Genomic DNA, 14,659 nt, shown 5'->3' with positions numbered 1-14,659 from the left:
GAATCTAAATTCATAGAAAGTGTATCTCCTTTGGCTGTTACAATAAGAGTGCATATAAACTATAGAAGAAAATTGACCAAAATTTTTTCCCACCATCACAAATTTTATAGGAATATCTATAATCTAAGTTCTTAAAATTTCAAAGTATCAAAACTATTCCAGATGCTACAAACACACATGTCAAAATTAAGTTCATGATATAAATCAGGTAAACTACAGATAAAGAAAACAAGCAAATTCTGGAAGCATTCCATATATTTAGGTCTTTCAGTATTTAGCCAGAAGGAAGGAAGAGAAAGGGAGAAACATTGAATTCTATATTGGCAAGCATGTGTGCCAAAGTTAGTTAGCTTATAGTACAGGTAAGAGGCGGGCAATTTGCTGAAACTCTCTATATACTGAGGCCTTTCTCATCTTATGTATAATTTTTTAAAATAAAAAGAAAGTGCAGGGTAATAAAAGTAATCTGTACTTTGGGGCTGTACTTAAGGAGAAATACTGTAAAGTTTTAAGCGTGGTAGGATGGTCCGGCTAGGCCAAGATACTCAGGAAATGTCTATGTTATTGAATGCAAAAAAACCCTGATCATCAACTTTGAAACCACCTGAAGCCAGTTTCAAAGCTCAAAGTTTGCTGTCTAAAGGCTTTTTTTTTTTAATGTCTCCAGAGGCTTAATGTTTCCAATGATATGAATTCTTAACAGTGCTGAATAAATGAATAAATGAATAAAAGGTTTGTATCATTTGAATTATTTATCCCTTTCTAGTATAAAATATGCCATTCTTCTCAGAATTCCACCAGGAAGTTGTGACTCAGAGCTATTTAGATAATTTTGAATCGAATTTGAAGATTAAAGAGGTCTCTTATTGTACAGTGGTTAAGAGCACAGGCTTTGGACTATGGCACACAGAAAGCCCTGAGTACCTGTAGCTGCAGTCACCACCATCATTACTGTTATGTTAAAGCATGTTGGAGAAAATAACTGCTAATTAATGTGTGTGTTCACTGCAGCGCAGGTAGACTATAGAGACAATTGAGCAAAGTGGACAGAGAAAAACGGTGGCTCTTTAAAGGACCCACTGAAGCCTAGTTAGCTTTTATATCAAATCCATTTGCTGCTGTAAAAATATGAGAAGCAGACATACATCAAAACTTGCACCTACTGGAAACAATACTCGTTGGGCAAAGACATCACATGATTCTAAGCCACAAAGAATGTCATCTAGGGCTTCCCTGGTGGCACAGTGGTTGGGAGTCTGCCTGCTAATGCAGGGGACACGGGTTCGAGCCCTGGTCTGGGAGGATCCCACATGTCGCGGAGCAACTAGGCCTGTGAGCCACAACTACTGAGCCTGCGCGTCTGGAGCCTGTGCTCCGCAACAAGAGAGGCCACGATGGTGAGAGGCCCGCGCACCGCAATGAAGAGTGGCCCCCGCTTGCCGCAGCTGGAGGAAGCCCTCGCACAGAAACGAAGACCCAACACAGCCAAATAAATAAATAAGTAATAATTAAAGGTGCTAATAATTAAAAAAAAAAAAAAAAAAGAATGTCATCTATTCCAGCTGCAAACCAAAGATACTCTGTACGTATGGAGAATGGTCAACAGTGGTGGCCACACTTTTTAGCCATACTTTTGTGCTTGATGGGAAAGGATTTCAGATTTTTTTTTAGTAAAATGTTTTTAAAAGTATACATTTCAGATTTTAGAAGACTCGTGTACCTGTAGTATTTATCATTAAATATCTTAAGGTAGTACAGTGAGTGTTAACATGTAGGCTACTTTGAATCAGGTCTTTTTAGCCCAGCATACCAATTTAAAAATGTTTCTAACAAACACTTGATATATACACTAATTGTGCCACTTGTGTCAGTTGCTATATCTTAATAGTTTTAAGTGCAGGCATTCTATTATAGAAAATTCTACTTACTTTTTGAAACCATAATTCTGACCTGATGTTAAATTCCAGTAGACATGCTAAGGAAAATTTGTTAAGTATCAATATCAAGAACTTCCATTCAAAAAGATTACTCAGTTATGTATATTTTACCACAATTAAAAATAAAAAATTTTAAAAGATTGCTCAGGAATCCTTTTACACTAAAATGTTTTTAATTAGCCTTCTGCAGGCTCCGGATTAGCTTTCTGTACATGTTTCCCAAGTTGGCTCAAAAGCACTATTCTTGGTCTTGATACAGTTGTGATATCTGATGAAATTGCAGATGAAAAGGAAAAAATATTGTGAGAAACAGTGGTCTTTTTTGTTTTGAAGAGTCCCATGAAGTTAGTTACAGGAGGTATAAAAGTCAAAGAATCTCTTGGTTGAATTTTGGGTTTTAATTTTCTTCGGTGCGCTTTCCCTAAAAATTAGAGAGCCACAATTAAGTGTCTCCTTCTTAAGCCTAAGAGCCCTAGGTATAGTCTCATTGCTTTTAGTTCTATATATTTCTGTTTTCTTCACATCACTAAAACATACTAAGAGAACAGATCAGTAGCTTCCAGACTTTTAGATGCCAGAGTGCAAAAATTTGTGGGGATCAATATATGGTTGCCAACTTTTTATTATGCCAAGTTGGCACTAGTGAAAGAACAAATGCCAGCTACTTTAAACATCGTTTTGTAAAAGAAGGGATATTTTAATGTCAATAGAAAGTGTAAAAAGCATTATATCAAAATGGAGGACTTTACTTGAATGAAATTAACTTTATCAGAAATTTGATTGTCCTTATTTTTTCTTATGTTACCACAAACCTGTGAAAACTTTATCAGACCGTTACTGGTATACATATTGTTATTCAGAAACCAATATTAAAGTGAAGGAATAATGGAACTGGCTTTATTCTTTTATGTAAATTACTCTTACACTAAAGAAGCTATACAAAAACCAGACGCTCTTCTACCCATGATATTCAGAAATAATAGCCTCCCACACATACTTAGCTTCCCTCATATCTCCCTGAATAAATGAAGTTCTTTCTTCTCCTTTTCTTTTCTTATTCTCTCTCTTTCCATTTGTGACTCCAGCAAAGTGATCTTGATTTCAGAAGGTTCTATTTTTGCTTTTGACAGTAAGGTAATATACCAAGTAAGACTGATTTTGGTCCTACACTACACACACATGAACAAGCACTAAGCATATACATAAAACTAGTAAGTAATTTATTTTCCCTATTACATGTCTGATAGGAATTGATGAGTAACATTATAAGATCTAGACTCTGATCTCACAGGCCTAGGCCACTCAGCCATCATCTGCCAACTTTGTATAAAACTGTACATAGTATCAGTGGAAACAGTGTGGTCTCTGCCCTAAGAACTTATAAGATAGACAAGTTGTACATGAAACAGAATAATAGCAAGATCGTAATTAAAGTCATATTTACATGTTGTTTCAATAATGACTTCTATGCATGGCTCAATAATGACTTCTATGCATGGCTTGTGGGAAAAAGCAAAGAGTGATTTCTGTCAAGTGATATTAGTAGGGAAGCCTTAAAAGAAATGATTAACATGGGCTTGTAAATGGGAAGATATTTTAGGTATATAGAATTAGAAAAGCATAAGTTTACAGGTAAACTTTTTTTGGTAGTCCCTACATTTTGAATTCTTAGAAATGAACAATTATAAAGTGTCAGGGCTAGAAAGTATAAAAGAAAAATCAATTACCTTTTTTAAAGACAGGAATTATGGATGGTCCTCCATTTTTCTCCAGACTAAAAGGAAAACATTTTTATCACAAAAACTAGATATATATATATAAAGACTTAGTACACCCAGGTACCATGTTCAGTGCCTAATGGTCTAATTTATACATTACCTGTACTAACTATGCATGTTACCTGTAGGTGTTTTATATTCTGTCACTCATTGACTCGCTTATCACCCAAAACATTTGGAAGAGTAAATCTGCCTTAAGTGATCAGGGAAAGCTCCATGGAAGAAGAGACACTTCAGTTAGGTTCTGAAGAAAATAAGTCTTTAAATGGATGAGGTGGGGGGCGGGTATTCCAGATAGAGGGAATAGGATATGAAAAATTACAATACTATAAAACAGCATGGCAAGTTCAAAGGGCACTAAGTAGTCTGGTGTGATTGGAATTAAAGGTATCTGGAGACATGATGGGAGATAAGGTTGGAGAATAAAGATCAGGTCATTTTATGTATTAAGAATAAGAGAAAATTTAAACTTTATTTTCAAAGCAATGTAATACCTATGAAATGTTTCAAGCCAAAGAATAACAAGGTATACCTAAGTTAATATGATGTGTGTGGCTTTAAAAGAAGTATTATTTTAATCATCATCCTGTACATGTAACATATAAATATGGTGTTACACAATTTCCCTGGTAATAAAATGTAAGTCTTGATTAAAGTTAAAATATTAAAACTGCTTATCACAAATGTGTTCCTGGTTAATTTGATGAGGAACATTTGCTGTTGTCAACTTGAATGAGGCACAGGCCCCAATCTATTCAATATGTCAGCTTCATGGCTATAGGGTCACGTGAAACTAGCTACTGTTAGGCTCAGAGTACTTTCATGCAGGGTCAGTTAACAGTAAAATTATGGCTCTACATGCTTCAAAATTTATACATCCAAAGACTCTTCTAATCTGCCATTCTTGGGGCTGAATAGGGGTGTGGGAATAGAGAAGTGGAATATACTCCAAAACAATGCTGTTGTGATCCCAACCAAAATCAATCTACTTTATGTTTCCAGTAGTGGAATCAAGGAATATTTTGTGGAACTTAATCTTTTAGTGCATTTCCCATAGTTTCATTTAAATCAAATTCCTTTACAGGATTGTTATGAAAATTAAAGGGAATAGTCTATGTAAATGCTCTAAGGAGAGCGCATAGAATTATTATTAGTTATGGGAGTAATTGTTATTTGCTTACCAGTTCCACCTCACTTGGTAGCCATTCCTATAAGTTTACTGGCCACTTGTTACTGCTTACAATCCTGAAAGTTGAGTGTTCACAACTCCCGAGGGTGCCATTCACCTTACAGTCATTGTAGATTTGTATGGTTACTACAACCATTTTCCAGGGGATGGCAGTAAAGTGTATGAGGAAGGGGCATCTTTTTCTAATTCCCAAAAAGTTGCCGTATGGGCTAGCTGTGGGAGTGACTGTGTAAAATAATACTTCCATTATTTAAACTAAATTAATTTTTTGAACCAGTAAATATTATTTTTAACACTGTCAATTAAAGCAATTGTAATTTAGTTTTCCCTGGCTTATTATATAAAATTAGATAATCAGTTTGGGGTTTTCAGTTTTTCAAAGAATTCAAATTAAAGTGACTCTGAAGATACACTCATTTTTCTCTATATTTAAAATTGACTTATAGAACCATGATACGCTGTTGGGTCCTATTCTCTTCTATTATCGTAGAGTTAATAATATATCTTGAGTAGTTCTGTTTCCTATATGTAAATAGCACTATTTGCAGAGACTTGTAATTCAGCTACAATTACAGAAGAAGAGAAAATATGTCCATTGTAAGGAGATTCTCCTCTTCTGTATTTTTTCAGAAACTTAAGTTCATGATAGAACTACAACACTGTGGCAAAATCGTCTGAATAAATGCCTGGCAAACTTTGTCATAACTTGAACCACAGGGTCTGATTTAGCCCTGTTTCTGCCCTGGGAATTTGGCCTAGCTTTGGATTAAGTCTAAGAGTCCCATTTGATGCCAAGGTCATAGTGGCATTCCTGGTTGCCTCAGAGCTCTCAAATGTACCCCAGTCTACAAAAAAATGGCTTCCTGGATCAGACTTGGAGGCAACCAGTCTTCCAGAAACTTTTCTGAAAGGCAGATGAATAATCCTGGCCAGACAGGATCCCCAAGATCAGGTTGTATTCTTGTCTGCACTTACAATTCTGTTGCTAACTCGGAATTAAAACAGGCTTTGGCAATGGACATTTAGAATGAAATTTATCCTTTGTTTTACAATGCATAGATTCATAACAAGGACAGTTCCCCATGTTTGATCTTCCTTAAACTTCCTTAAAAATTCCTCTCTGTAATTTTACTACTGCAACTTCAAATATAGAAACAATACCTTAAGGAAGGAAGTCCCACTCTTTGTTGCATTTGAAATTCCTTTAAAAATGCTGGGTTTATACTTGCATCTCTGCTGATATTCTTTGTTATACGAAGGAACTGATTAGGCTTATTCCTGCATTCCTTTAATAAGATTCGGAAAGCATTTGCATTGTAAGTTAAGTAGCCAAGAGCACTGGAGCAAGCCATGCGAACCTAAATGAAGAGGAAACAATTTCTCCTTAACCATTGAGCTTTGTTCTTAAAATATCTAACCCAGTGCTCTCATTAAATATTTCATAGGAAAGTCTCTGTAGCTATGTATAGCAAATATGTATGTCAACTGATGGCACTCTATAGATGGAAGCATAGCAGCAATATTTTTAGGGAAGGCTGTCAATTGCCATTGATTTCTGGTAGTTGTTCTCAGTCCTGACTGCATGTTAGAATCACCAGGAGTTTAAAAATAAAAAAGCCCACCAACTAAATACAGACTCTTAGTAGAATCTGGCATTGTGTATTGTTTTTAAAGTGCCACAGGTGATTCTAATGGGCAGCCCAAGTAAGAACCTTTGAGTTTGAAGGCTTCCCTGGTGGCGCAGTGGTTGAGAGTCTGCCTGCTAATGCAGGGGACACGGGTTCGAGCCCTGGTCTGGGAAGATCCCACATGCCGCGGAGCAACTAGGCCCGTGAGCCACAACTACTGAGCCTGCGCGTCTGGAGCCTGTGCTCCGCAACAAGAGAGGCCACGATAGTGAGAGGCCCACGCACCGTGATGCAGAGTGGCCCCCACTTGCCGCAACTAGAGAAAGCCCTCGCACAGAAACGAAGACCCAACACAGCTAAAAATAAATAAATAAATTAATTAAAAAAAAAAAAAAGAACCTTTGAGTTTGAACTAAGACAGTAGGTCTCAGTCTTCATTATGCATTGGAATCACCTGGATAACTATGAAAATCATGTCTGTATTCCATCCCCTAGAAACTGATTTAATTACTTTGGGGTGCATTGAACTGAACATTGGGACTTTTCAAAACTGCACAGGTGATTGTAATATAGGAAACCAAGTAAGAGAGTATAGCATAAAAGTAAGTTAAAAATAAGCCGCTCAGGGAAGCAACTCAATTTTCCACGGCAAAACCAAAGAAACAAGCACAAGTATCAGGCCATGGGACTCCAGAAAAAGTAATTATTTCTTTGAAGGAAATACCCTCTGCATTTGACTCTGAAGTAATTAGGTTGTTCATATAATTAATAAAAGTATATTCCTGGGAAGTTCTTAGGAGAATCTGTTCATGGTGGCATAAGAAATGTCAAAGAAATGAACATAAACCAGGCCCATGCAGGGTATCAGAAGGTTGATATAGTGGTCTTTACACTGGCATCTGACTGCTGTATATGCCCAAAAACCTTCCACACCTTGAACAGTGGTTCTGGACCAGCAGCCTCAGCTTCTGGGAACTTGTTAAAAATGCAAATTCTAGGGCCTACATCAGATGTATTAGATCAGAAACTTTGTGAATGGAGCCCAGCAGTCTATGGTGTAACAAGTCCTCCAGGTGATTCTGTTGTACCCTAAAGTTGGAGAAATACTGCCTTAGACCCTGTTGGAAAAGCAAAGGAAACACTTAGAGGCAAAACACTACTATGGCCAGCCTCGTCTTCAGGTACCCTCACTCTAACCCTGTTTGGCAGGTAAGGAAAATTTTCCAATGGATTCCACTTTCATTCACTACAAATAATCATAGAAATGACAATGATTTTAATTATAAAATATAAAATATTTTATAAATAATTATAAATTTCTGTATCATCCATGTACTTATTTGTAGACTGAATCTTAAAGATTGAAGTTAAAATGAATGTGCACATTTTGTGGAAACCAGAATTGTGAATGGCAAATGTAGTACTAGAAAAATCATCAAATTTTGAGTTAGTAATATGAACTATTATATGAGACTCAACCTGTGGAGAAATTAGCCCGCAGAAGTGAGAGAGAGGCAAATTATATTTTAGAATATTCTATTTTCGAATTAATTAATTTTTTTTTTTTTTTTTTACCTCTTCTTGCCTTGAGTACAAATGATAGCAGAGCCGTTGGATTGTCCCTAATGTGGTAAATGCTTCTGGAATACCAGCTCTAGAATGAGCCAGGGTAGCTATTAAATTCCCTATAAATTAAACAACAAGAAAAAAAATGCCTGTGTTATTTAATTGGTATAAACTGATATACTGTGCTTTCATTCACTTGCATATATTAAAGTATTAAAAAAGGTTTGAGGGACTTCCCCGGTGGTCCAGTGGTTAAGACTTCACCTTCCAATGCACGGGGTGCGGGTTAGATCCCTGGTCGGGGAGCTAAGATCCCACATGCCTTGCGGCCAAAAAACCAAAACATAAAACAGAAGCAATATTGTAACAAATTCGATAACGACTTTAAAAATGGTCCACATCAAAAAAATCTTTAAAAAGGTTTAAGTCACAAGACATCTCTATTAATGAAGACCTGCTGAGAAAAAGCATGTGTGTTAAATGTAGAATAAACTTTCCCCAAAATTATGGTTTGGTTTTCTGTCACAAACAGTAAAAGTTAAATAGGTTTATTTAAGAGTGGGGAATTTTGAAAAATCAGAGGTTTTCTTCCTCTTAGCTTCAGAATATATTTTGTTTTGAGCTTTTATGGTTTGTTTTAATGACTATGAACATAATGTTTGAACTACTGTAAGAAAATTTAATGTCCTTTTTGCAATTCAGATGGCTTTGAGTTAAGAGCTTAATGGTATTTTAAAACCAGGTAATGTATTGCTTATTGAAGTTTATGATCATTGAAGTTCTTGCCATAAAAAGAAATGTTTTGAGATTGAAGTAATAAAGTGATCTAGTAATTAAATAAATGTGCAGCTACGAACTTAAGATTGTTTCATTCGAATTCGTGTTTTATTTTTAGAGCTTTCGTGTGATATTCTTTCACAATATTGTTGCTGTGTTGGAATAGGTGTAACACAAATTTTAAGATATAAATGTATTTTTACATTTGTGGGTGGATACTTTTTTGAGGTATTAACTGAGTTTTTGTTCTCCTTGTATTTTTTTCCAGCCTCCATTATTAGCCAGGAAGCCCTTTGTATTTATTGCCTCAGGATGAGGAGGGCTGGGTTGTATGGCCTAGAGCAAAAATTGTCTAAAGATAACCTTTCTTTCAGGCTTATATTTTCAAAAGCCTGAGTTTATAGAAGGCATTATGCTAGGGGGAAGGGACAGAGGAGTCTTTAAAGATAGGGAGTAAGAAATGGGGAACCAATGGGGAAGGGCAGAGAATCTAAGACTAAAACAGATAGCAGGAGCTTTGAGTGAAGAATGGCTAAGTGGTGTATGTAGGAAAACTGGACACTTGGCAACAGAAATCTCAGTCTCTGCAAAATTTTATGCTTTTGGAACCTCTTCTGGAAACCATATCAACTTGGACTTGAGCATGTCATTTATTTTACATTATACCTGAGGCCTGAATATCTGGCTTTGCTTGAGATACCCCAGACATGCATATGGCTCTGGAGATGAATATGACTCCAGTGGTGGAGTGCAGAGAAAGCCCAATAATTTTTGAGATTGTTTCTACCAGCCTGGGAAAATTAATATTTGAAAGCTAGAATAATATGGCATTTCTTGCACAGAAGAGTTTGTGGAGTAAAATTGAAACCCACTACAATTGTTTTTCAGAGTCATAGAATTACTATGACATTGAATTAATGTTAAGAGCAGCAGCAGAAGAAAACTCACATTGAAGAATGTTATTTAGATAAAAATATATTTAATAACTTCTTTTAAACATGTATTTTTCCTAGATAGTTTTCATCAGAAACTTTTTGTTTGCTTGAATTTACCTTCCATGCCAAGTAAATACACTCCATAAAAATGTAATTTTATGGCAGCAAGTGGAGATTCCTTCACTGTGTTCAGTAATCCATTTCAGTTAAAAAAACAAATACTTTATTTTTTGGTAGTTGTCACTCCATATGGCTGTCATTTTGATACTGTTTTATATTGTATTGAGCATGACAGATCAAGAGAACTAATGTATTCATCTGGAGAGTTAGGTCTAGATAGATATAGTCACACAATTAGCACTATGTCAAGAACTCTGTTGGGCCATTTTGCTTTCCTATATTGCATAGCAACATAGAGAACTCTTAAATATTAGACAAATATGCACAATTAGTCAAAAGGAAACCAGACAGAGGTTATCAGTATAAGTCTGTCAGTATTATTATAAATCAGTGTATAAATTTTGTTGTTGGTAGCTCATAGTTGAATTCTCATCTTACATTCTGGAAAAAATAATTAGAGGTTCAAAAAAGTAATTAGGAAATCAGAAAGGTTCTATTTGGGGTGCAGAGTAGACTTTCATTGTTCCATGTAGGCTTAACTCTGGAGTTCCATGTAGACTTATATGAGTTCATTCTTCAAACTGTGTGACAGAATATCAGGCTTATTACTTTATTATTGCTCAGATTACCAAAAAAACTTTTTGTAAATAGTTTTAGGTGGATATGATTAGCTTCTAGTTATTTCTTACCTGTCAAGACAATAGTAGTGGAATGAACTGAATATAGACTATCAACTAAAATAGTAACACCTCTTGCAGTCAAAGTAATGTGGTCCACATCTATAATGACTTTAGCTAATATAATAATCTAAAAACAAAAAAGAGGCATAGAATCATTGAACATTTTCTACTCAGCTTCTGTAATTAACCTTTTATTTCTGAGGGGATACTTCTTGGAAAAGTAAGAGGGGTAATTTGGTATGATTCAATGAGAAGCGAGCTGTGTGAGGAGGACCTAGAGTACATATCCCTATCTGATCACTGCAGTGACCATCGTAGGCCATATTATTCTTTCTGCGATGTTTGCAACTTTTGCATTGTTGACGTATGGGTTCATAGAAAATACTTCTAAAGGTCATAGGATAGAAAAAGAAAAATAAGACCAAGAAGAATCCAGATACATAAGGTTGTCTACATGGCTGAAGAATTAGGTGATCAGCTAAAGATCTGCAGTTAGAAAACTTGTCTTGGACACTACCATGTTTCTCTACCTATTTCCTTGTAAAATAGGGGTGATGAAAATAATACTATATTTCTATCAATCTGATAGGGTTGTTACAAGCATCAGATGAGATATAAAGACAAAAGTGCCTTGTGACTTGTAAAATTCTATATAAATTAAGAAATCCTCATAGATAATGGAGTTTTTATGAGGTGAGGAAGGGACTGGTGTAAAAAATGCTGTGAATTTTACAAAAGCAGTAAACATTTTTCCAGATCCAAAGTTTTTTCTAATTTTTCAGTTTTCACTAAAAAGACATATTGATTTGAAGTTTTAACCTTCAATATTATACCTGAAAAGCTGCCATTGCCTTCTCAGTTTCAAATGTTGATTCAAGAAAAGGTTCAAAAGTTGATATGGTCATTATTCCACTTTCCAATATTAAGTATTGTTGAAAGCGACTATTGAAGGCAAAAAGGGTTAACGCATAGCCTGCTCTTAAACAAATATCCTAGAAATAGGAGAAACATGCATTATCTTTAACTTACTTCATTTGTCATGTTACTCAAGGTAATAGGTTTTGAATTCTTGCATATTAAGAAACATTTCATTCGTATCTCTGGGAGTAAAATACGACATTATTGGGGAAAACAGATAATAGAGTTACCCCAGAATGTTATTGAACAGATAAAACAGAGAATTAGGTTGTGGTATCAGGGAGAAGAAAAGAGAAAAAATTTTACTTTTTAAATGGAATGTTAGATTACTGGTTATGCAAATGAATACCTAAATGGTAATAGGAAACTCCACAATTTCATTAACCTTCAACTTTTGTTTCAACATATTTTTATTTCAATATTTTGAAATAGAGTTGATAAATCAAAACTTCTCTTGTATAGCATGATATATATTGAATTTTATGCATTGTGAGATATCTGTCATTTATTAAAATAAGTACAAATTTTACAAAACTTCTACTGTACTATATTCTAAGGGAGAATAAAAGAAAAATGATTTCCTTTTAAAAATCGCATTTTAACATTCTGGGAGTGGGCAAACAGAGCAAAAGCCAATTCTCCCTTTGGCAATCCACTTGCCAAAGATTAACAAGTATGGTCCATCTTCTAGAAAGACCCAAAATATACAATCTTATCACTAAATCTTATTTTTAATATTTTATTTGAACATGGTAGTACAGAGAGAGAGAACCGTTAATCTTAGTGTGAGAGAACCATTAATCTTAGGGAGTTTTCTTCTGCTGCTGCTCTTAATCATATAAAAATGCTATAGGTACATACTGAAATATTTACAGATAAAATTATATGATGCCTGAGATTTGCTTCAAAAGTAATATAGGGGAAGTGAGGGAATATATAAATAAGATTGGCCATGAGTTGATAACTGCTGAAGGTAGGTCATGAGAATATTTGAGTTCATTATGCTACTTTGTCATTCTTTTTCTGATTGAAATTTTCCATAATAAAAATTATGTACTTGTCAGCTCCCGAGAGCTCACGGCGCAGGAGCAGAGCAAGCGCCGCCAAGGCCCCGGGCCCCAGGCGGCGGCGGCGGTGGCTGGGACAGCAGGGCGGGACCCGGAGGCCTGAACACTCTCTGCAGCCCCTCTCCTGGGTCTTCGCAGGCCTTGACTGCCCCAGCGTCCAACTTTTCCGCCTTCTCCCTCCCCTCTCCCGAAACTCCAGCAACAAAGAAAAGTAGCCCGAGAAGGAGGGGCAATGTGGGTCATCGCCCCTCCTCGCCCAGGAAGGCCGGGACTTACTGAAAAATTAGAAAGGAGAGAGCACAGACAGCAGAAGCAAGAAGAACTACAATCCTGCAGCCTGTGGAACAAAAACCACATTCACAGAAAGACAGACAAGATGAAAAGGCAGAGGGCTATGTACCAGATGACAGAACAAGATAAAACCCCAGAAAAACAACTAAATGAAGTGGAGATAGGCAACCTTCCAGAAAAAGAATTCAGAATACTGATAGTGAAGATGATCCAGGACCTCGGAAAAACGAGGCAAAGATAGAGAAGATGCAAGAAATGTTTAACAAAGACCTAGAAGAATTAAAGAACAAACAAACAGAGATGAACAATACAATAACTGAAATGAAAACTACACTAGAAGGAATCAATAGCAGAATAACTGAGGCAGAAGAACGGATAAGTGACCTGGAAGACAGAATGGTGCAATTCACTGCTGCGGAACAGAATAAAGAAAAAAGAATGAAAAGAAATGAAGACAGCCTAAGAGACCTCTGAGGCAACATTAAATGCAACAACATTCGCATTATAGGGGTCCCAGAAGGAAAAGAGAGAGAGAAAGGACCAGAGAAAATATTTGAAGAGATTACAGTCGAAAACTTCCCTAACATGGGAAAGGAAATAGCCACCCAAGTCCAGGAAGCGCAGCAATTCCCATACAGGATAAACCCAAGGAGAAACATGCTGAGACACATAGTAATCAAACTGGCAAAAATTAAAGACAAGGAAAAATTATTGAAAGCAGCAAGGGAAAAATGACAAATAACATACAAGGGAACTCCCATAAGGTTAACAGCTGATTTCTCAGCAGAAACTCTACAAGCCAGAAGGGAGTGGCATGACATATTTAAAGTGATGAAAGGGAAGAACCTACAACCAAGATTACTCTACCCAGTAAGGATCTCATTCAGATTCGATAGAGAAATCAAAAGCTTTACAGACAAACAAAAGCTAAGAGACATCAGCACCACCAAACCAGCTGACAACAAATGCTAAAGGAACTTCTCTAAGGGGGAAACACAAGAGAAGAAAAGGACCTACAAAAACAAACCCAAAACAATTAAGAAAATGGACATAGGAACATACATATCGATAATTACCTTAAACGTGAATGGATTAAATGCTCCAACCAAAAGACACAGGCTTGCTGAAAGGATTCAAAACCAAGACCCATATATATATTGTCTACAAGAGACCCACTTCAGACCTAGGGACACATACAGACTGAAAGTGAGGGGATGGAAAAAGATATTCCATGCAAGGAGAAATCAAAAGAAAGCTGGAGTAGCAATACTCATATCAGATAAAATAGACTTTAAAATAAAGAATGTTACAAGAGACAAGGAAGGACACTACATAATGATCAAGGGATCAATCCAAGAAGAAGATATAACAATTATAAATATATATGCACCCAACATAGGAACACCTCAATACATAAGGCAACTGCTAACAGCTATGAAAGAGGAAATCGACAGTAACACAGTAATAGTGGGGGACTTTAACACCTCACTTACAGCAATGGACAGATCATCCAAAATGAAAATAATTAAGGAAACAGAAGCTTTAAATGACACAATAGACCAGATAGATTTAATAGACATTTATAGGACATTCCATCCAAAAACAGCAGATTATACTTTCTTCTCAAGTGCGCACGGAACATTCTCCAGGATAGATCACATCTTGGGTCACAAATCAAGCCTCAGTAAATTTAAGAAAATTGAAATCATATCAGGCATCTTTGCTGACCACAACGCTATGAGATTAGAAATGAATTACAGGGAAAAAAACATA

General features: G+C 36.0%; 1 protein-coding gene across 1 annotated transcript in view; it reads right to left on the bottom strand.

Moving 5' to 3' along the window:
- Positions 1-2,113: 2,113 nt before the first annotated feature.
- Positions 2,114-14,659, bottom strand: part of ANKAR (ankyrin and armadillo repeat containing) — a 64,528-nt gene continuing 51,982 nt past the window's right edge. Inside the window, exons 17-22 of the mRNA XM_061203200.1 lie at positions 11,444-11,602; positions 10,620-10,737; positions 8,108-8,217; positions 6,066-6,262; positions 3,665-3,711; positions 2,114-2,358 (exon numbers count right to left, since the gene is read on the bottom strand). Of these exons, the coding sequence (XP_061059183.1) occupies positions 2,114-2,358; positions 3,665-3,711; positions 6,066-6,262; positions 8,108-8,217; positions 10,620-10,737; positions 11,444-11,602 (876 nt within the window). The remainder of the gene's footprint in view (positions 2,359-3,664; positions 3,712-6,065; positions 6,263-8,107; positions 8,218-10,619; positions 10,738-11,443; positions 11,603-14,659) is intronic.

The sequence above is a fragment of the Eubalaena glacialis genome, chromosome 1, assembly GCF_028564815.1.
Source record: "Eubalaena glacialis isolate mEubGla1 chromosome 1, mEubGla1.1.hap2.+ XY, whole genome shotgun sequence".
NCBI lineage: Eukaryota > Metazoa > Chordata > Mammalia > Artiodactyla > Balaenidae > Eubalaena > Eubalaena glacialis.
This window is presented reverse-complemented; position numbering and strand designations above follow the sequence as displayed.